The sequence below is a fragment of the Salmo salar genome, unplaced genomic scaffold (assembly GCF_965601325.2).
Source record: "Salmo salar unplaced genomic scaffold, fSalSal1 ptg000378l, whole genome shotgun sequence".
Lineage (NCBI taxonomy): Eukaryota > Metazoa > Chordata > Actinopteri > Salmoniformes > Salmonidae > Salmo > Salmo salar.
In genome coordinates, this window is record NW_027675366.1 from 1,038,659 (window position 1) to 1,063,328 (window position 24,670).

A 24,670-nucleotide genomic window follows, 5' to 3' on the forward strand; every position below is an offset into this window, starting at 1 on the left:
GGGATTTCAGTTCTGTATCCACTGAGATAGCACAATGGGATTTCAGTTCTCCAGCTGTATCCACTGAGATAGCACAATGGGATTTCAGTTCTCCAGCTGTATCCACTGAGATAGCACAATGGGATTTCAGTTCTGCAGCTGTATCTACTGAGATAGCACAATGGGATTTCAGTTCTCCAGCTGTATCCACTGAGATAGCACAATGGGATTTCAGTTCTCCAGCTGTATCCACTGAGATAGCACAATGGGATTTCAGTTCTCCAGCTGTATCCACTGAGATAGCACAATGGGATTTCAGTTCTCCAGCTGTATCCACTGAGATAGCACAATGGGATTTCAGTTCTCCAGCTGTATCCACTGAAAGCGAGCGAGGTTCAAGGCACGAGAGCAGGGGGCACGGGATGGGCTCCGCGCACAGAAGACAGACCTAGCCCATGGGGAAGGGAGGAGGGAGAGGGGGTTGACCCCCGCCACACTGGGTAGCACCTAGCAACACTAAGGGGCATTGCATTTATAATGGCTCTGACTAGGGAAACGTTCCCGCTGTTCTAGCAGGTAGATGGACAATAGACTTCCTAGATGGAGGGAAGGGGGAGAATTCTATCTTCAAATGGATTTATAAGTTCAAGATAATCAAGGACAGCAACCTCCCGAGCCACTGCCTGTTCACCCTGCTATCATCCAGAAGGCGAGGTCAGTACAGGTGCATCAAAGCTGGGACCGAGAGACTGAAAAACAGCTTCTATCTCAAGGCCATCAGACTGCTGTTTTCAACTCTCTAGAGACAGCAGGAGCGATAGAGAGGTGTGTTAGCCATCACTAACATTGAGTGGCTGCTGCCAACATACTGACTCAACTCAAGCCACTTTAATAATGGGAAAATTGATGTAATCAATTTATCACTTGCCACTTTATATTATTTATATTAGATAATGTTTACATAACCTACATTATTCATCTCATATGTATATACTGTATGCTATACCATCTACTGCATCTTGCCATCTTGATGTAATTAGATGTATCACTAGCCACTTTAAACAATGCTACTTTATATGTTTTCATACAATACTCATCTCATATGTATATACTGTACTCCATACCATCTATTACATCTTGCCTATGCCGTTCGGCCATCACTCATTGATATATTTTTATGTACATATTCTTATTCATTCCTTTACACTTGTGTGTATAATAAGGTAGTTGTTGTGGAATTGTTAGGTTATATTACTTGTTAGATATTACTGCACGGTCGAAAACTAGAAGCACAAGCATTTCGCTACACTTGCATTAACACCTGCTAATGTGTATGGGACAAATAAATTTGATTTGATTTGATATAAAAGAGTGAAAGAGACTGGTTTTTACATCAGAAGTTAATGGTATCTGTAGGAGACAGATGGCTGTGGAATGTGTTAGGGGAAGCGGGTGGAGATCTTTGGATTATGCCTCAAGGGGGTTGAGGTCAGGTCAGTTTCCCTTAACTAGCTGGCTGGCTCGTTATGTGACGTGTGTGATCTTACACGTTGTTTACCTAGCTAGGTTCATTGTTTACCCATTGAATATACCCATTGAATATGGCCGGTGTCAGTAAACATCTGCAAAAAAGCGTAATGAAGTTGTTGCCAGCAGAGCTGGTTAGGCTGTTTTCATGTTATCCAGAGGTAAATAAATCATCAGTCAGAGCATCAAGTGTGCGCTCAGAGAGCAAAACGAGTTTATCAACTTTCAAAGCAAATCATATCAAATGTATTTATATAGCCCTTCTTACATCAGCTGATATCTCAAAGTGCTGTACAAAAACCCAGCCTAAAACCCCAAACAACAAGCAATGCAGGTGTAGAAGCACGGTGGCTAGGAAAAACTCCCTAGAAAGGCAGGAACCTAGGAAGAAACCTAGAGAGGAACCAGGCTATGAGGGGTGGCCAGTCCTCTTCTGGCTGTGCCGGGTGGAGATTATAACAGAACATGGCCTAGATGTTCAAATGTTCATAAATGAGCAGCAGGGTCAAATAATAATAATCGCAGTGGTTATAGAGGGTGCAACAAGTCAGCACCTCAGGAGTAAATGTCAGTTGGCTTTTCATAGCCGATCATTGAGAGTATCTCTATCGCTCCTGCTGTCTCTAGAGAGTTGAAAACAGCAGGTCTGGGACAGGTAGCACGTCAGGTGAATAGGTCAGGGTTCCAGCATGTCTGGGACAGGTAGCACGTCCGGTGAACAGGTCAGGGTTCCATAGCCGCAGGCAGAACAGTTGGAACTGGAGCAGCAGCACGGCCAGGTGGACTGGGGACAGGAAGGAGTCATCATGTCAGGTAGTCCTGAGGCATGGTCCTAGGGCTCAGGTCCTAGGACCATGAAGAGAGAAAGAGAGAATTAGAAAGAGCATACTTAAATTCACACAGGACACCGGATAAGACAGGAGAAATACTCCAGATATAACAGACTGACCCTAGCCCCCCGACACATAAACTACTGCAGCCTAAATACTGGAGGCATACAGGAGGGATCAGGAGACACTGTGGCCCCATCCGACGATACCCCCGGCCCTGTCCGGGGGTATCGTCGGAATTATCCAATATAAAATGATCCAATATAAATGATCCAATATAAATGATCCAATATAAATGATCCAATATAAAATGATCCAATATAAATGATCCAATATAAATGATCCAATATAAATGATCCAATATAAAAAACACAATTTCTAAATTTGCTACATAAGTCCGAATCCAGGTTGTGAGTCACAAATGACTCAAATTGAGTAACAATGTGAAGAGAGTGGTAGAGGAAGATGGGTACAGGGTGAGGGATCCTGATAGGATGAGTAGGCAGAGACCAATAGAGTGGGATAGGAATAATATGTGCTTCAGTAAAGTGGGTTTCTTAGTATTCATAGTTGTTAACTGCTGAAATAGAATGTAGGTCACAGAAATAGAGGTTGTGGTGGCAGCTGTAGAGAAATACTTGGTATTGCAAGGTTTTACTGCAGAATATTTTAAATAGTGAAATGTGGAGAGTTTCATGAGGGCTAATAGTTGGCAGGGTCATTTTCCTTTTTCCCAATTTTGTATTACCGGACGTTCATGTCGGTAGGCTGTGACTGGCTCCACACTCCAATACATTAGGTGGCAGTGTATGCGCCTAAAAGTTGGCTACGATCCGCCAACCCAATCCCAAAGAAGAAGGTGTGGTTTACCATTTTTGACATTTACATTTTAGTCATTTAGCAGACAGAGCGACTTACAGTAGTGATCGAGAGTACTGCTTTATTGTGTTACCGGCGCTTTTCTATTACCGATCAATATGGATAAGCGAAAGCGTTCCAGAGAAGATTTACCGACCGCTGACAGTGACCATTTCAAAACCCCGGAGCAGAGCGTTTATACCGGGTTGTCGCGGGACGGGGACTTAAGGCAGTGCGATGTCGAGGACACTTGCAGATACCTGCGTCAGGCAGGTCTCGGGGCATGGGAGGAGAAATTCACAGGTTCGATTGTTGTGATCACTGTTTTGCATGTCTTCTCTAACTAGCTACATACACATGATATTTGACAGATCACTGTTTTGCATGTCTTCTCTAACTAGCTACATACACATGATATTTGACAGAACACTGTTTTGCATGTCTTCTCTAACTAGCTACATACACATGATATTTGACAGATCACTGTTTTGCATGTCTTCTCTAACTAGCTACATACACATGATATTTGACAGAACACTGTTTTGCATGTCTTCTCTAACTAGCTACATACACATGATATTTGACTGATCACTGTTTTGCATGTCTTCTCTAACTAGCTACATACACATGATATTTGACAGATCACTGTTTTGCATGTCTTCTCTAACTAGCTACATACACATGATATTTGACTGATCACTGTTTTGCATGTCTTCTCTAACTAGCTACATACACATGATGCTGCTGACCCAGCAGCAGAGTAATTGCTAAAATCAAATCAAATTGAAAAAAAAACAGTGAAATGCTGAATACAACAGGTGTAGTAGACCTACAGTGAAATGCTGAATACAACAGGTGTAGTAGACCTACAGTGAAATGCTGAATACAACAGGTGTAGTAGACCTTACAGTGAAATGCTGAATACAACAGGTGTAGTAGACCTTACAGTGAAATGCTGAATACAACAGGTGTAGTAGACCTTACAGTGAAATGCTGATTACAACAGGTGTAGTAGACCTCACAGTGAAATGCTGAATACAACAGGTGTAGTAGACCTTACAGTGAAATGCTGAATACAACAGGTGTAGGTAGACCTCACAGTGAAATGCAGAATACAACAGGTGTAGTAGACCTTACAGTGAAATGCTGAATACAACAGGTGTAGTAGACCTCACAGTGAAATGCTGAATACAACAGGTGTAGTAGACCTCACAGTGAAATGCTGAATACAACAGGTGTAGTAGACCTTACAGTGAAATGCTGAATACAACAGGTGTAGTAGACCTTACAGTGAAATGCAGAATACAACAGGTGTAGTAGACCTTACAGTGAAATGCTGAATACAACAGGTGTAGTAGACCTTACAGTGAAATGCTGAATACAACAGGTGTAGTAGACCTTACAGTGAAATGCAGAATACAACAGGTGTAGTAGACCTTACAGTGAAATGCTGAATACAACAGGTGTAGTAGACCTTACAGTGAAATGCTGAATACAACAGGTGTAGTAGACCTCACAGTGAAATGCAGAATACAACAGGTGTAGTAGACCTTACAGTGAAATGCTGATTACAACAGGTGCAGTAGACCTCATAGTGAAATGCTGAATACAACAGGTGTAGTAGACCTCACAGTGAAATGCTGAATACAACAGGTGTAGTATACCTCACAGTGAAATGCTGAATACAACAGGTGTAGTAGACCTTACAGTGAAATGCTGAATACAACAGGTGTAGTAGACCTCACAGTGAAATGCTGAATACAACAGGTGTAGTAGACCTCATAGTGAAATGCTGAATACAACAGGTGTAGTAGACCTCACAGTGAAATGCAGAATACAACAGGTGTAGTAGACCTCACAGTGAAATGCTGAATACAACAGGTGTAGTAGACCTTACAGTGAAATGCTGAATACAACAGGTGTAGTAGACCTCACAGTGAAATGCTGAATACAACAGGTGTAGTAGACCTCACAGTGAAATGCTGAATACAACAGGTGTAGTAGACCTCACAGTGAAATGCTTACATACGAGCCCCTAACCGACAATGCGGTTTAAAAAAATACGGATAAGAATAAGAGATAAAAGTAATAAAGAGGAGCAGTAAAAAAATAACAGTACCGGTTAGTTGAGGTAGTATGTACATGTAGGTAGAGTTAATTAAAGTGACTATGCATAGATGACAACAGAGAGTAGCAGTGGTGTGGAGAGGGGAGGGGGGGGCAATGCAAATAGTCTGGGTAGCCATTTGATTAGATGTTCAGGAGTCTTATGTCTTGGGGGTAGAAGCAGTTTAGAAGCCTCTTGGACCTAGACTTGGCGCTCCGGTACCATGTGGTTGCAGAGAGAACAGTCTATGACTTGAGTGGCTGGAGTCTTTGACCATTTTTAGGGCCTTCCTCTGACACCGCCTGGTATAGAGGTCCTAGATGGCAGGAAGCTTGGCCCCAGTGATGTACTGGGCCGTTCGCACTACCCTAAAGACTAATTTACATTGTCCTTTGAACTATAGTACCCTAGCTAGGCCAACTACAGTTGAAGTCGGAAGTTGACATACACTTAGATTGGAGTCATTAAAACTCGTTTTTCAACCACTCCACAAATTTCTTGTTAACAATCTATAGTTTTGGCAAGTCGGTTAGGACATCTACCTTGTGCATGACACAAGTAATTTTCCCAACAATTGTTAACAGACAGATTATTTCACTTATATTTCACTGTATCACAATTCCAGTGGGTCAGAAGTTTACATACACTAAGTTGACTGTGCCTTTAAACAGCTTGGAAAATTCCAGAAAATGATGTCATGGCTTTAGAAGCTTCTGATAGGCTAATTGACATCATTTGACTCAATTGGAGGTGTACTTGTGGATGTATTTCAATGCCTACCTTCAAACTCAGCGCCTCTTTGCTTGACATCATGGGAAAAATCAAAAGAAATCAGCCAAGACCTCAGAAAAAAATTGTTGACCTCCACAAGTCTGGTTCATCCTTGGGAGCAATTTCCAAACGCCTGAAGGTACCACCTGTGCAAACAATAGTACGCAAGTATAAACACCATGGGATCACGCAGCCATCATACCGCTCAGGAAGGAGACGCGTTCTGTCTCCTAGAGATGAATGTACTCTGGTGCGAAAAAAGTGCAAATCAATCCCAGAACAACAGCAAAGGACCTTGTGAAGATGCTGGGGGAAACGACATAACCTGAAAGGCCGCTTAGCAAGGAAGAAGCCACTGCTCCAAAATCGCCATAAAAAAAGCCAGACTACAGTTTGCAACTGCACATGGGGACAAAGATCATACTTTTTGGAGAAATGTCCTCTGGTCTGATGAAACAAAAATAGAACTGTTTGGTCATAATGAGCATCGTTATGTTTGGAGGAAAAAGGGGGAGGCTTGCAAGCCGAAGAACACCATCCCAACCGTGAAGCACGGGGGTGGCAGCATCATTTTGTGGGGGGTGCTTTGCTGCAGGAGGGACTGGTGCACTTCACAAAATAGATGGCGTCATGAGGTAGGAAAATGTGGATGTATTGAAGCAACATCTCAAGACATCAGTCAGGAAGTTAAAGCTTGGTCGCAAATTGGTCTTCCAAATGGACAATGATCCAAAGAATACTTCCAAAGTTGTGGCAGAAAGGCTTAAGGACAACAAATTCAAGATATTGGAGTGGCCATCACAAAGCCCTGACCTCATTCCTAATTAACATTTGTTGGCAGAACTGAAAAGGCGTGTGCAAGCAAGGAGGCCTACAAACCTGACTCAGTTACACCAGCTCTGTCAGGAATGGGCCAAAATTCACCCAACGTATTGTGGGAAGCTTGTGGAAGGCTACCTGAAACGTTTGACCCAAGTTAAACAATTTACAGGCAATGCTACCAAATACTAATTGAGTTTATGTAAACTTCTGACCTTCTGGGAATGTGATGAAAGAAAAAAAGCTGAAATAAATCATTCTCTCTACTATTATTCTGACATTTTACATTCTTTAAATAAAGTGGTGATCCTAACTGAATTTTTACTAGGATTAAATGGCAGGAATGGTGAAAAACTGAGTTTAAATGTATTTGGCTAAGGTGTATGTAAACTTCCGACTTCAACTGTACGTATTGTATATAGTTTTTGGTGGTGTGGTTTTTATACAAGCCCCTGAGCTTCTAACTACACCTGCACACCGTTTATTTATTCATTTTTATCTGTATTGTTGTTTTCTTTGGTGCAAAAACATTTAACTACACAGTAACAAATCCATCACCTCCAGTATACTACTGGTCTGAACATTAACATGCATCGCTTGCGGTACGGTTTTGGAAGCATAGCAGGGAGAAATAATTGTTTAAAAAAAAAAGGGTTGTGGATAGGGTTCCCACACGGCCATATTTCGTATACATGTGGGTTAACCCTAACCCGTATACATGTGGGTTAACCCTAACCCGTATACATGTGGGTTAACCCTAACCCGTATACATGTGGGTTAACCCTAACCCGTATACATGTGGGTTAACCCTAACCCGTATACATGTGGGTTAACCCTAACCGTATACATGTGGGTTAACCCTAACCCGTATACATGTGGGTTAACCCTAACCCGTATACATGTGGGTTAACCCTAACCCGTATACATGTGGGTTAACCCTAACCCGTATACATGTGGGTTAACCCTAACCCGTATACATGTGGGTTAACCCTAACCCGTATACATGTGGGTTAACCCTAACCCGTATACATGTGGGTTAACCCTAACCCGTATACATGTGGGTTAACCCTAACCCGTATACATGTGGGATAACCCTAACCCGTATACATGTGGGATAACTCTAACCCGTATACATGTGGGATAACCCTAACCCGTATACATGTGGGATAACCCTAACCCGTATACATGTGGGATAACCCGTATACATGTGGGTTAACCCGTATACATGTGGGCTAACCCGTATACATGTGGGCTAACCCGTATACATGTGGGTTAACCCGTATACATGTGGGTTAACCCTAACCCATATACATGTGGGTTAACCCGTATACATGTGGGTTAACCCTAACCCATATACATGTGGGATAACCCTAACCCATATACATGTGGGTTAACCCTAACCCATATACATGTGGGTTAACCCTAACCCATATACATGTGGGATAACCCTAACCCATATACATGTGGGATAACCCTAACCCATATACATGTGGGATAACCCTAACCCATATACATGTGGGATAACCCTAACCCATATACATGTGGGTTAACCCTAACCCATATACATGTGGGTTAACCCATATACATGTGGGTTAACCCTAACCCATATACATGTGGGTTAACCCTAACCCATATACATGTGCACATTTGGGGAACTGATAGTATTTCTGATTTGCTTATCGCACCACCACCTGTGGAGCTTCTCAAAGTAATGTTTTCTTCACCTCAAATAGCAAGCAAACAAACGTCTGTTTTTACATCCATTGAGAATTACAATAGTTCCTCAATGTATTTTAAAAATCTTTCCAGCTCTCTTCCTTTCATTATAAAATATGCCTACCAGATTACTTCTTATCAGTGCTTGACTTGGACTGAAATAGGTTCTGGTACTCATTTTGGGTGCTGGGACTGTTTATATTGAGGTGCAGGAGCTCCACTATACTTTTGAGCTGATATTCTATAAGAGGAAGAGGAGCTCAAGCAATAGAACATTTGAGGTGCCGGTACTCAGCTCTGGGGAGCTCCTGTGTCTTTCCTCTTTCTCCATTCACCCAGTTAGTCAGACTCCAGGCACCAACCACACCAGGAATTCTCTTCAGGTATTAAATCTGAACATCTGTCGTCACCCCTGAGATGACTCCTTTGACGGGCTCTCTACTCCGAAGTTCAAAGTACAAAACTTTTGTTGTCCGGATTATTTTATTAAGGCCCACTGCAATGAATCAAAATAAGACCACTCTTGGTCACTCTGACAGTCTTGACTTTTCCCAGCACACACTTCACTATTTTCAACACCTCAAGTGGGTTTCCCAAATACTGTATGCATCCTTACTCAACAAACGCATCCCAACAGGAAGCGATTCGTTACCATTCATAGACGTATCCTTCACTCCAATTTTTGACAATTTCTTTTTTTGTTCCAGTTTGACACTACTGTTGTCCATTCAGAACATTAATCTTCATCAACCTTTGCTCGACGTGCTGCTTGATTCAAACTCAGCATTCACTTCCACCATTTTCCCCATCAGCCATCAGACTACAACAGAATAGTCTACCTGTGCTAATTAGCTAGCTGTGTCTCGAAACACCTGTGTGTAACCGGAAGACGGACACCACAAACATCTTGTTACTGAAAAATACTGCTGCAACTCTGTTAAACAGTGTCCAGTAAGTCTGTATTAAACAGTGTCCAGTAAGTCTGTATTAAACAGTGTACAGTAAGTCTGTGTTAAACAGTGTCCAGTAAGTCTGTGTTAAACAGTGTCCAGTAAGTCTGTATTAAACAGTGTCCAGTAGGTCTGTATTAAACAGTGTCCAGTAAGTCTGTATTAAACAGTGTCCAGTAAGTCTGTATTAAACAGTGTCCAGTAGGTCTGTATTAAACAGTGTCCAGTAGGTCTGTATTAAACAGTGTCCAGTAAGTCTGTATTAAACAGTGTCCAGTAACTCTGTATTTTGATGTGATATGAAAGTACTGCCTGCTGCAACTCTGTTAAAACAGTGTACAGTAAGTCTGTATTTTTCAGTTGTGAAATTATTTTGATGTGATTTATGTTTCTAGAACCGTATCGCAATCGAGAATCGATTTACGTTTAGATGGAGTATTTGGCTGTTTTGGGTTCCAGAGCCAATTCAACCTTTTAAACTGAACATATAAGGTCCTTGGACTATAAGCAGGGTGGGAAATTAACACCAGCCACCAGCTAAATGTTAGTACATTTTGGCATTGGCAGGTAGAAGGTCTAATATTTCCATCCACATTGGCAGGTGGTCACACAGCGCATTTCTGAGAATATTTTTGGGATCCAAAGCCCATTGTGTGTGTGTGTGTGTGTGTGTGTGTGTGTCAGCTCTGTAAGAGAATATTTTCAACATTACGGTGGTGAAAATGGGGTGGGGTGCAGCATAGGTTCAAACAAGAGAGTGAAATATGGAGACCTTGCCGGCTGGAACACACACTGATATCCACTACTGTCTGTCTCGATCTGTTGCGCTCTTTTCTTTGAAATCACTTTCAATCAATTTCACAACCATTCAGTAAGTGTTTTAACATTACAAAACATGTGCATGCATTTTCTGTGATTTCTTTATGAATTTTGCCCCCCAAAATGTGTCTGGTAAAATTTGGGCATCCACCAGCCACTACTGTTGGTAGACCAAAAAGTACATTTCCCACCCCGACCATAAGGCTTCTTTAATCCATTATTGGGCTAAGTAACCACCCATCCATCCCCCATCACAATCTACCCTCCTTACTTTCTCTATGGTATCTGTTAGTGCCCAGCATCAAGGTTGTTCCAGCCAAATAACTGAATTCATCTGATGAAGAAGAAGGTTGGTAGACTTGCACACAGGAAAGATGATCTGTCCTTTTTGTTTGGTTTTCCCCCACACAGAGCAACAGATAACAGGAGTGGGGTTACGATACCTCACAGAGACACATCTGGAGAATATGGGCATAAGGTATGTGTGGTGTGGTTTCAGTATGGGGTGGGGTCATTTCCGTGTTCCAATCTAATGTGCACCTTCTAATTTTGGTTGATTTGTTGTGACATATTTCTCTTAGTCAATTTCTTGAGGATTGTGATGTTCTGATTTTGGTGTCATGATTATGAACTGACTCTCTCTCTCTCTCCTCAGGCCTCTTGGCACACGGCTGCAGATTCTGCACTGCCTGAAGAAGCTGTGGCAGATTGCAGCAGAGGCCAAGGTAACACAATAGAGGTTTTAGAGGCCCTCTTGGCTGCAGAGACCAAGGTAACACAATAGAGGTTTTAGAGGCCCTCTTGGCTGCAGAGGCCAAGGTAACACAATAGAGGTTTTAGAGGCCCTCTTGGCTGCAGAGACCCAGGTAACACAATAGAGTTTTTAGAGGCCCTCTTGGCTGCAGAGACCCAGGTAACACAATAGAGTTTTTAGAGGCCCTCTTGGCTGCAGAGGCCAAGGTAACACAATAGAGGTTTTAGAGGCCCACTTGGCTGCAGAGCCCAAGGTAACACAATAGAGGTTTTAGAGGCCCTCTTGGCTGCAGAGCCCAAGGTAACACAATAGAGGTTTTAGAGGCCCTCTTGGCTGCAGAGACCAAGGTAACACAATAGAGGTTTTAGAGGCCCTCTTGGCTGCAGAGCCCAAGGTAACACAATATAGGTTTTAGAGGACCTCTTGGCTGCAGAGACCAAGGTAACACAATAGAGGTTTTAGAGACCCTCTTGGCTGCAGAGCCCAAGAAAACACAATAGAGGTTTTAGAGGCCCTCTTGGCTGCAGAGTCCAAGGTAACACAATAGAGGTTTTAGAGGCCCTCTTGGCTGCAGAGCCCAAGGTAACACAATAGAGGTTTTAGAGGCCCTCTTGGCTGCAGAGGCCAACGTAACACAATAGAGGTTTTAGAGGCCCTCTTGGCTGCAGAGCCCAAGGTAACACAATAGAGGTTTTAGAGGCCCTCTTGGCTGCAGAGCCCAAGGTAACACAATAGAGGTTTTAGAGGCCCTCTTGGCTGCAGAGGCCAAGGTAACACAATAGAGGTTTTAGAGGCCCTCTTGGCTGCAGAGCCCAAGGTAACACAATAGAGGTTTTAGAGGCCCTCTTGGCTGCAGAGCACAGGGGACACAATAGAGGATTTAGAGGCCCTTTTGGCTGCAGAGCCCAAGTGTTGCTCTTTTAATCTGAATTTTCTGAAATTCTACACATTTTACTATGGGTCAGAAATACCATTTTAAAGTTTAAAGCTAGTTTCCTGCTGTTCTACATATTTGTCATTGTGCTGAGAGAAAAGTTGCAGTTTCAAAGTTAATATCCTGCAATTCTACACACTTTGCCATGGGGCTGAGTTAACATTATGCCTTGTTCTTATGCTATCTGAGTGACTCAAACATTATAACAAAATACATGGAGGCCCCAACATTTCAGATTCTCCCTGATTTGTCTATTTTTTATTTTGGTGATTGTTAGTTCTTAAATATGATCTTATTAAAAAACAATATTGCTCCACTGTCTTTTCTACATACTTTATATCTGGTTTTAGTCATTTAAGTTTACACTGAAAACGTTTGACCATCCTGAAAATGATTAGCAAAAGGGGAAACATTGACTTTGAGCCCACATAGAGAGACTGACGGACAGGGAGAGAGAGAGAATAATCCATGGGAGAGAAAATCACCTCAACCACATTGTACTTCATTTAATTTATTTATTTATTATGGTGAAAGAAGTAAAACACCCTGAGTAATAGCTGTTTTTCTATTCCATCATGTTCTCTATTCCCTGTTTTATAATGTTTTTCAATTCTATTGCAAGTGTAATGACCCTACTCTACCCACGGCCACATAACTAGAGATGCACCCTTTTCTATTCCAGAGAGGGAACAATAGAGGAATAGTAGTATCAGCACTAAGATGTATTATTGTCTCCTGTAGGTGTTTAATGACCCCATCCATGGACATATAGAGATGCATCCTCTGTTGGTCTGTATCATCGACACCCCTCAGTTCCAGAGGCTCCGCCACATTAAGCAGCTGGGAGGAACATACTTCGTCTTCCCTGGAGCCTCCCACAACCGCTTCGAACACTCCATAGGGTATGTAGGAGTGTGTGAGTATGCACTAGCGTAGAGTACAAGTGTGGGTGCCTGAACACTCCATAGGGTATGTAGGAGTGTGTGTAAGTTTGCACTAGCATAGAGTACAAGTGTGGGTGCCTGAGCACTTCATAGTTTAAAGGTGTGTGGGCTTGACCTATAGAGGGTGTGTACACCTTTTTAAATCCATGATGCAGAGTGTAATGCGCAAATTGGGATTTAGTCTATGTGGTTTTAGAGGCGCTACCCTGCATTCAAAGTGTTTGTGTGGTGTCAGGAAAATAACCTCACACTCAACGTCAGCAAAACAAAGGAGATGATCGTGGACTTGAGGGAGCACCCCCCTATCCACATCGACGGGACAGTAGTGGAGAAGGTGTAAAGTTTTAAGTTCCTCGGCGTACACATCACGGACAAACTGAAATGGTCCACCCACACAGACAGCGTGGTGAAGAAGGCGCAATATTCAACCTCAGGAGGCTGAAGAAATTTGTCTTGTCATTGATTTGAACAGGCACAACAGAAAAATCCTTTTCAGCCTCTTCCTTAAGCTCTCAGTTCCCAGTGGTTACCTAGCAGGTTTCATGAGTTGGAAAATGGTTGTTATGGTTGTTGTGGTTGTGTGTTTCAGGGTGGGTTACCTGGCAGGTCTGCTGGTCCAGGAGTTGAATGAGAGACAACCAGAGCTCTTCATCTCCCATAGAGACATATTGTGTGTCCAGATCGCCGGTCTCTGTCACGACCTGGGTGAGTCTCACACACACACACACACACACACACACACACACACACACACACACATATATATATATATATATATATATATATATATACACACTTTTTTCAATCTTACTGTCTCATAAATGTGATATCTCTCACTCTCCAGGTCATGGTCCTTTCTCCCATATGTTTGATGGGATGTTCATCCCTAAAGTGCGTCCAGAATCTAAGTGGAAGGTAAGACCTTTCTTTCCTCATTCTGTTTCTTTTTCGCTCTCCATGTCTGATGTTTGTGTCTATATCTTCCTGTGTTTGCTCAAAAATGTGCAGGTCACCTGTATTTGTGTGTACGCTCACCTTGTGTGTGTTGCAGCACGAGGAGGCGTCCCTGGCAATGTTTGACCACCTGGTGCGTGAGAACGCCTTAGAGCCGGTGATGAAGGAGCATGGCCTGGTCCTTCCTGATGACCTGGTCTTCATCAAGGAGCAGATTGCTGGACCACAGAACACTGTCCTTCTCAGCCAGGGAGTAAATCAGCCAGCCAGTGAGCCGGTTAGTCAATCAATCAATTTAAGAATCATGTAGGCGTGGGTTCGTTTCCCCACTTCTGACACCGATGGTAACAGAGACCGCCCGAGCGGTAGAAGTTTCGGTGAAGAGGCCCAAAGATGACGATAACAAAACAGAAAATATAAATTGGGGGTAAACTGAATAAATCAAATCATAGTAGAGCTCTCAAATGAAACCAGACCTCAATCAACGCCTGAAATCCGGCAGCATGCCATTCTGACCCTTGTTGCCTCCTCACTGAAACCTTCACCGCTGGGGCGGTAAACGTTACAATCATCTATCAGCATCAATCAGTCAACAAACATCAATCAATATTACTTCATGAATATGATTTATTTATGCTTTCTAGCAGTTAATTGTCTACGGGTTGAATTTAATTTGGAGTTTCATGCTCGGTTCTCACAGGATTCTGAGTCTGTTCTTTTTCTCTTCACAGTGGCCATATAAGGGCCGACCAGAGAAGAAGTCCTTCCTCTATGAGATTGTGGCCAACAAAAGGAACGGCATCGACGTGGACAAGTGGGACTACTTTGCCAGGTGAGTCCCCCAGTTGGAGTTTATCCCTTTTAGAAACTATGATCATTTCTGGAGTAAGCTATATTAGAGATGTAACAATACATAGGACCATTGGAGTATATTAGGAAAATAGTGCACTATGGGCAACTTTTCTTAAATTATCTTCAGGGCCTAAAATGAACACCTGCCAAATGCGGGTAGATTTTGGCATTGGCAGGTAAGATGTCTATTTCACCAGCCATGTTGGTGGGTGGTCAGGGCTCCACAGTGCGAGCATTTCACTCGCATTTGTGAATAAAAAGTATGATCACATTTACAGTGAGGGGAAAAAGTATTTGATCCCCTGCTGATTTTGTACGTTTGCCCACTGACAAAGAAAGGATCAATCTATAATTTTAATGGTAGGTTTATTTGAACAGTGAGAGACAGAATAACAACAAAAAAATCCAGAAAAACGCATGTCAAAATGTTATAAATTGATTGGCATTTTAATGAGGGAAATAAGTATTTGACCCCCTCTCAATCAGAAAGATTTCTGTCTCCCAGGTGTCTTTTATACAGGTAACAAGCTGAGATTAGGAGCACACTCTTAAAGGGAGTGCTCCTCAGCTTGTTACCTGTATAAAAGACACCTGTCCACAGAAGCAATCAATCAATCAGATTCCAAACTCTCCACCATGGCCAAGACCAAAGAGCTCTCCAAGGATGTCAGGGACAAGATTGTAGACCTACACAAGGCTGGAATGGGCTACATGACCATCGCCAAGCAGCTTGGTGAGAAGGTGACAACAGTTGGTGTGATTATTCGCAAATGGAAGAAACACAAAAGAACTGTCAATCTCCCTCGGCCTGGGGCTCCATGCAAGATCTCACCTCGTGGAGTTGCAATGATCATGAGAACGGTGAGGAATCAGCTCAGAACTACACGGGAGGATCTTTTCAATGATTTCAAGGCAGCTGGGACTATAGTCACCAAGAAAACAATTGGTAACACACTACGCCGTGAAGGACTGAAATCCTGCAGCGCCCGCACGGTCCCCCTGCTCAAGAAAGCACATATACATGCCCGTCTGAAGTTTGCCAATGAACATCTGAATGATTCAAAGGACAACTGGGTGAAAGTGTTGTGGTCAGATGAGACCAAAATGGAGCTCTTTGGCATCAACTCAACTCGCCGTGTTTGGAGGAGGAGGAATGCTGCCTATGACCCCAAGAACACCATCCCCACCGTCAAACATGGAGGTGGAAACATTATGCTTTGGGGGCGTTTTTCTGCTAAGGGACAGGACAACTTCACCGCATCAAAGGGACGATGGACGGGGCCATGTACCGTCAAATCTTGGGTGAGAACCTCCTTCCCTCAGCCAGGGCATTGAAAATGGGTCGTGGATGGGTATTCCAGCATGACAATGACCCAAAACACACGGCCAAGGCAACAAAGGAGTGGCTCAAGAAGAAGCACATTAAGGTCCTGGAGTGGCCTAGCCAGTCTCCAGACCTTAATCCAATAGAAAATCTGTGGAGGGAGCTGAAGGTTCGAGTTGCCAAACGTCAGCCTCGAAACCTTAATGACTTGGAGAAGATCTGCAAAGAGGAGTGGGACAAAATCCCTCCTGAGATGTGTGCAAACCTGGTGGCCAACTACAAGAAACATCTGACCTCCGTGATTGCCAACAAGGGTTTTGCCACCAAGTACTAAGTCATGTTTTGCAGAGGGGGTCAAATACTTATTTCCCTCATTAAAATGCTAATCAATTTATAACATTTTTGACATGTGTTTTTCTGGTTTTTTTGTTGTTGCTATTCTGTCTCACATATGATTTGGAACAGTATTTGCAAATGTACACAGCTTGTCCTTCTACATTAGCTGCAGTGAAATGTCTCCACACATCAGATAGTGCCTGTGGCCTTTTCCTGTGAAGATTAGAAAAACATGAGTAAAAGAACAACAAATACAATTCCATATACAGATAAATAATTAAGTAGTTAGATTAAACAACTCATTTGTCAGATAAATGTTTTAAAATGAAACATGTATGAAAACAGCTGAATTAACAGGCTCAAGCTAAAACCCACATAGTAGCAATAACTAGCAGAAATTGTTAACAAGTTAGAAATGATTTAAACACACTTTGATGTAGGCTACTATTTACTAGTTAACCAAAAATAATCTGTCATAAAATATATTCACCCCACCCAGTATTGTAATCAAAACTTACCAGAAAGCATGTAGTCCTTGGCTCAGACAGTGTAGTAGTGTGGGCTCAATAGCATCTCATTAGAGTACCAGATCTTGAGAATCAGCTGTACATGTGATGGAAGAATGCACTGTGCATGCAGAGGGTTGCAATTCCATTGAATTGGGGATAGTTTAACCAAAATATGCCACAAGACCTAGAATTGCCTAATGTGTATCCCATAAAAAAGGTTCACTGTTATAAAATAACTTTTTTTTAATGAATTTAAGCAAAATTCCCGGGCTTAACTTCCCATGGAAAAATTCCGGGAAAGTTTCCGACCCTTTGCAACCCTAGTCTCGAGGAAATGCATAAACATTTACATTTTGTTTAGTGAGATCTTTTTTTTACATAAATGACAACAAGAACATTGAAATTATTATTTATTTTTATTTTTAAACAACATTTTAACATAATGGATACATCAAAAACAGTTTGACAGGTAAAGGAAAACCCAGACAAAACCAACAGAGACTCCCTCACTTTCTCACCCCACAGGGACTGCTTCCACCTGGGTATCCAAAATAACTTTGACTACCGTCGCTTTCTCAAGTTTGCCCGTGTGTGTGAGGTGGACGGGAAGAAGCACATCTGCACCCGAGACAAGGTAAATGCTTCAGCTTGGCCCTCGATTACACCTCCCATTCATTCCCTTCATTTATGTTTTCCTTCAACTTTTCATTATTGGTAAAGTAGTTAGGGATTAACCTAGTTTAGTGGTGATATCCATGTGTGTTGTCCACATACAGGAAGTGGGTAATCTGTATGACATGTTCCACACACGCAACTGCCTGCATAGAAGAGCCTACCAGCACAAGGTGGGCAACATCATAGAGACAATGTAAGTACTCTCACCTCAGCAGGTGTTTTAATATAGGTAACTGCCAAAATAGAGTAAACACCAACACAGTATCTTAATAGGCTGTTGGGCCACTACGAGCCAGAACAGCTTCAATGCACCTCGGCATAGTTTCTAAGTGTCTGGAAGTCAATTGGAGGGATGCGACACCATTCTTCCACAATAAATTCTATCATTTGTTGTTTTGTTGATTGTGGTGGAATATCCCATAAGTGTTCAATTGGGTTGAGATCTGGTGACTGAGACAGCCATGGCATATGGTTTACATCATGTTCATGCTCATCAAACCATTCAGTGACCACTCATGCCCTGTGTGTGGGGGTATTTGTATCTTGTATTTATTATGGATCCAAGGCGGCGGCTACTCTTCCTGGGGTCTGGCAAAATGAAGGCAGTTATACAATTTTAAAAACATTACAATACATTCGTTACAGAATTCACACCGAGTGTTCAGGCCTTTACTCCACTACTACACATCTACAACACACTGAGTGTTCAGGCCTTTACTCCACTACTACACATCTACAACACACTGAGTGTTCAGGCCTTTACTCCACTACTACACATCTACAACACACTGAGTGTTCAGGCCTTTACTCCACTACTACACATCTACAACGAAAAATCTGTTATCTTGTGTATGTGCCTATTTCACACTCCCCGCTGTTCCATAAGGTGTGTTTTTATCAGCTGTTTAAATCTGATTCTACTGCTGCATCAGTTACCTGATGTGGAATAGAGTTCCATGTAGTCATGGCTCTATGTAGTACTGTGCTCCTCCCATAGTCTGTTCTGGACTTGGGCACTGTGAAGAGACCTCTGGTGGCATGTCTTGTGGGGTATGTATGGGTGTCTGAGCTGTGTGCCAGTAGTTTAAACAGACCTCTGGTGGCATGTCTTGTGGGGTATGTATGGGTGTCTGAGCTGTGTGCCAGTAGTTTAAACAGACCTCTGGTGGCATGTCTTGTGGGGTATGTATGGGTGTCTGAGCTGTGTGCCAGTAGTTTAAACAGACCTCTGGTGGGGTATGTATGGGTGTCTGAGCTGTGTGCCAGTAGTTTAGACAGACCTCTGGTGGCATGTCTTGTGGGGTATGTATGGGTGTCTGAGCTGTGTGCCAGCAGTTTAGACAGACAGCTCGGTGCATTCAACATGTCAATACTTCTCGGTACCTTCAGCTTGTCAACACCTCTTACAAAAACAAGTAATGAGGAAGTCAATCTCTCTTCCATGAGATTGACATGCATATTATTAATTTTAGCTCTCTGTGTACATCCAAGGGCCAGCCGTGCTGCCCTGTTCTGAGCCAACTGCAATTTTCCCAAGTCCCTCTTTGTGGCACCTGACCACACGACTGAACAGTAGTCCAGGTGCGACAAAACCAGGGGAAGAAAATGTCTCAGGTTTTTGCCTGCCAAATGAGTTCTGTTATACTCACAGACACCATTCAAACACTTTTAGAAACTTTAGGGTGTTTTCTATCCATATATAATAAGTATATGCATATTCTAGTTACTGGGTAGGATTAGTAACCAGATTAAATCGGGTACGTTTTTTTATCCAGCCGTGAAAATACTGCCCCCTAGCCCCAACAGGTTGACAGCATGCCACTGCCTTTACTCAAAGCCTAACCCTAACCCTTTACTCAAAGCCAGTGACATGTCATTAGTAAAGATCGAAAAAACAGCTGCCCTGGGGAATTCCTGCTTCTACCTGGATTATGTTGGAGAGGCTTCCATTAAAGAACCCCCTCTGTGTTCTGTTAGACAGGTAACTCTTTATCCACATTATAGCAGGGGGTGTAAAGCCATAACACATACGTTTTTCCATCAGCAGACTATGATCGATAATGTCAAAATCTGCACTGAAGTCTCACAACACAATCATTTCCTCATCAATTTCTCTCAGCCAATCATCAGTCATTTGTGTAAGTGCTGTGCTTGTTGAGTGTCCCTATGAGCGTGCTGAAAGTCTGTCAATTTGTTTACTGTGAAATAGCATTGTATCTGGTCAAACACTATTTTTACAGAAGTTTACTAAGGGTTGGTAACGGGCTGATTGGTCGGCTATTTTAAAAAGTAAAGGGGGCTTTACTATTCTTAGGTAGCGGAATGACTTTAACTTCCCTCCAGGCCTAAGGGCACACACTTTCTAGTAGGGTCAAATTGAAGATGTGTCAACATCATCCCCTGTTATCCACAGTACTTCCATCCAAGTTGTCAGACCTCAGTGGCTTGTCATTGTTGATAGACAACAATAATTTGTTCACCTCTTCCACACTCACTTTAAGGAATTCAAAAGAATAATTATTGTTGTTTCATAATTTGTCAGATATACTTGGATGTGTAGTGTCAGCGTTTGTTGCTGGCATGTTATGCCTAAATTTGCTAATCTTGCCAATGGAAAAAAATCATTAATGTAGTTGGCAATATCAGTTGGTTGTGTGATGAATGAGCCATCTGTTTCAATGAATTATGGTGCTGAGTTTGCCTTTTTCCCAGAATTTAATTCAATGTGCTCCAAAGCTTTTTACTATCATTCTTTTATTTTATTTATCTTGGTTTCAAAGTGTGGTTTCTTCTAACCAAACCCTGAGAGACATGATATCTGGATCCATGTTAAACTAACCTCTAACCCAATCCTGAGAGACATGATATCTGGATCCATGTTAAACTAACGTCTAACCTGAGAGACATGATATCTGGATCCATGTTAAACTAACCTCTAACCCAATCCTGAGAGACATGATATCTGGATCCATGTTAAACTAACGTCTAACCTGAGAGACATGATATCTGGATCCATGTTAAACTAACCTCTAACTCAATCCTGAGAGACATGATATCTGGATCCATGTTAAACTAACCTCTAACCCAATCCTGAGAGACATGATATCTGGATCCATGTTAAACTAACCTCTAACCCAATCCTGAGAGACATGATATCTGGATCCATGTTAAACTAACCTCTAACCCAATCCTGAGAGACATGATATCTGGATCCATGTTAAACTAACCTCTAACCCAACCCTGAGAGACATGATATCTGGATCCATGTTAAACTAACCTCTAACTCAATCCTGAGAGACATGATATCTGGATCCATGTTAAACTAACCTCTAACCCAATCCTGAGAGACATGATATCTGGATCCATGTTAAACTAACCTCTAACCCAATCCTGAGAGACATGATATCTGGATCCATGTTAAACTAACCTCTAACCCAATCCTGAGAGACATGATATCTGGATCCATGTTAAACTAACCTCTAACCCAATCCTGAGAGACATGATATCTGGATCCATGTTAAACTAACCTCTAACCCAACCCTGAGAGACATGATATCTGGATCCATGTTAAACTAACCTCTAACCCAATCCTGAGAGACATGATATCTGGATCCATGTTAAACTAACCTCTAACTCAACCCTGAGAGACATGATATCTGGATCCATGTTAAACTAACCTCTAACCCAATCCTGAGAGACATGATATCTGGATCCATGTTAAACTAACCTCTAACCCAATCCTGAGAGACATGATATCTGGATCCATGCCCCTCCTGAGAGACGTACGGACCGCTCCCTAACCCAATCCTGAGAGACATGATATCTGGATCCATGTTAAACTAACCTCTAACCCAATCCTGAGAGACATGATATCTGGATCCATGTTAAACTAACCTCTAACCCAACCCTGAGAGACATGATATCTGGATCCATGTTAAACTAACCTCTAACCCAACCCTGAGAGACATGATATCTGGATCCATGTTAAACTAACCTCTAACCCAACCCTGAGAGACATGATATCTGGATCCATGTTAAACTAACCTCTAACCCAATCCTGAGAGACATGATATCCCTCCCAAGCTTCATTATGGACCCCTCATGTCTCCTTTGTAACTAATGTTCCTATACTCTGAGTATAACAATGTTCAACGTTTACCCCAGGATCCAAGAGTGTGCAAAGCTGTCATCAAGGCAAAGGGCGGCTACTTTGAAGAATCTCAAATATAAAATATATTTTGATTTGTTTAACATTTCTTAATTTTGATGTCTTCATTATCATTCTACAAAGTAGAAAACAAAGGGAAAAACCCTGGAATGAGTAGGTGTGTCCAAACTTTGGACTGGTACTGTATATCTGTTTTATTTCCTATCTTTTATACATTCATACAGGTTCTCAGAAATTGAGTTTTTTTTCTGCTGTATGTTATATGTTGAAAATGAGATGTTATATTGTCTTTTTTCAGGATCACAGAGGCCTTTATCAAGGCGAACCCCCACATCCAGATTCAAGGTTCAGGGGGAAAGATGTTCACCATCTCCGCAGCAATAGACGACATGGAGGCCTACACTAAACTCACTGGTCCGTTCAACCCCATAGAAATATAAAGTGTACAATGGCTCTGGTCTGTTCTACTTACCCAGACAACCAGAGCTTTGAGAGTTTTATGCCAGGCGTCAAGGCTGTCCAAACAGGCTGGGTTTGCCATACCTGTTTTCTTTGTGTGGTACATTCCTGTCCATACAATTACTGCTGGGTTTGGTTTGCATGATTACCTCTCATCTTCCCACGCTCCTTATCACCTTGTCTCTCCCTCTCACCTGTCTCTCTCCCTTTCTCCTCCCTTCCCCTGTAGACAATATGTTTGAGCAGATTCTGTACTCGTCGTCCTCTAAGCTGGCTGAGGCCAGAGAGATCCTTCAAAACATCACCTGCAGACGCCTCTACAAGTGTGTGGGACAGACCCAGACTGAGGTGCGCGTGGAGGTTTCACAGGTGTGTGTGTGCGTGTGTGTGCGTGTGTTTGGAGAGAGGATATCCTTCCAGGGCTTACTAGCAGAGCTTTCTACGAGATTCATATTATGTGCCTCTCATCCTCGTCTTCTCTTCCCCCAGAAAAAGCTCCTGGAGTGGGCAGGCTGTGTGGCGAGGTCCAGGCCTCGGAATGACCTTAAACATGTTACTCTGCAGCCAGAGGACTTTGTTGTCCATGTGAGTGTCCAGTCTTTTCACCTCAATCAGGGAACTGATTGAATACATTTTACCATAGCCCCCCCGCCTTCTCTATAGGTAACCCTTTGTTACCAGTTGCTCTGTTGAAAATAGGTATCTCTTTGCATGTCCATCTCTCCCCCCTATCTTTCTCTCCATCAGATCATCAACATGGACTGGGGTATGAAGGAGAAGAACCCCATCAACAACATGCGTTTCTACTGTAAGAACGACCCAACCAAAGCTTACCAGATCAGCAAGGACCAGGTCACTACTTCAATGCACTTACGTATACCTATTTTAGAATTATCCAATCATTTTTGGAGCTTGGAAACATGATATAAGGCAATTGTTGTTCCGGTAGGTGTCCAAGCTGCTGCCAGAAAGGTTTGCTGAGCAGCTTATCAGGGTCTACTGTAAGAAGACTGATGAGAGGACCATGGAGGCAGCTAAGAAGAACTTTGCCCAGTGGTGTATGGATATGAACTTCTCCAAACCTCAGGTCAGGAGGCCTCGCTCTTTCCTTTATATATCATTTTATCTCAAGCTTTTAGCGTTTTTACATTGTGTGGGGAAGATGACAGTGCAAGGCCAAGCCAGCTAGCTATCACTATCTTACCTGCACCACACAGAGTATTTTTCCTATGTTTAAAATTGACACTGGTATCCCTGTGTGTTTGTGTTCACATTTGTTTAGGATGGAGATGTGATTACACCAGAGGTCACCTAGGACCAGGGGTTGGTGACCACCACCTCAAGAAAATGAGTCAGGCTTTCAGAAGAAGTCTCTTTACTCAGGGTTCTGTTCACTCTGATTCAGTTTTCCAGGGATTAGATCATGTAGTCTTTCTTTTATTTACTTTTGATGTTTTATTTCAAGCGTACATTTTAGGTTTGGTTATCTTAACGTTATGCTATTTCATGGTAAGAGAAGTGTAGGAGTATGTGAGTATACATACCTGTTCTCCCAGGCTATGCATGTTGACGTGCCACTATCACACATGGCTCTTTCAGATAGCCAAGCAACGACTTTTACATATTTATCCATCCTGGTGGAAGTTACTCTTTGGACAATCATGCTTTACCTTGTAATACTCCCAAAGCTGAATGGGAACTTATCCTTGGTGTTATATTGATCAACATGCAAACAAACAGGTAACCGTTGTTTGTGTTTCAGGGCATTGTCTTTCTTTTATGCATGGTTTCTACGCTGTTTTAGTTGTTATATACCCAGCTACCATAGTTAGCCTGGTCATGCATATCTACAGTATCTAGACTAAAGTAGGAGTTGGCTAAGCACATACAGATCAAAGATCAGGGTACAATGTAGCTTAATTATCTTCCGAAAAGACACCACTTTAACTGACAAACAATGTTAAGTTATCATATTATCTTTGTTTTCATCCATGTACCCTACTGAGGCAAGCAGCTATCTGTCTAGTGTTTGGTATCATTTGGGAGTCTCGTTATCTTCATTTAAACAACATGAACACAATGTTTACCCTAAAGTCTGCCTCGATGAGCCCACAGCTGTTGATCAGACAGACATGTTTGTTGATTTAAGTTATGCACTTTGTTTTAAATAAATAATATAATTTTGAATGAAAGACTAATGAGGTGGAGAGTCTCACTTTTTGAAGGGTTTTGTAATACAGAATGTAACCGGCCACATCTGCGAAATACAACCCTCTTCTCTGCCTGGCTATCTGAGTTCTGTTTCGTTAGAACTTTGTGTAGAAGACAGCTCTAGCATCCTGAATCCTCAATTTAACCATTATAGGGGTGAACAGAAAACAAATC

At 42.3% G+C, this 24,670-nt stretch overlaps 1 protein-coding gene across 1 annotated transcript; it reads left to right on the forward strand.

Annotated features, from left to right (window-relative positions):
- The first annotated feature begins 3,172 nt into the window (after positions 1-3,172).
- On the forward strand, positions 3,173-24,483 carry LOC145875891 (deoxynucleoside triphosphate triphosphohydrolase SAMHD1). Its single transcript, XM_082971706.1, has 16 exons — positions 3,173-3,497; positions 10,788-10,854; positions 11,032-11,101; positions 12,806-12,966; positions 13,598-13,713; positions 13,853-13,923; positions 14,060-14,239; positions 14,694-14,794; positions 17,509-17,617; positions 17,760-17,851; positions 22,125-22,240; positions 22,515-22,654; positions 22,775-22,870; positions 23,033-23,137; positions 23,235-23,372; positions 23,568-24,483. The coding sequence occupies exons 1-16, from the start codon at positions 3,314-3,316 to the stop codon at positions 23,598-23,600; spliced, it is 1,779 nt and encodes a 592-aa protein (XP_082827832.1). The 5' UTR covers positions 3,173-3,313; the 3' UTR covers positions 23,601-24,483.
- Positions 24,484-24,670: the final 187 nt, after the last annotated feature.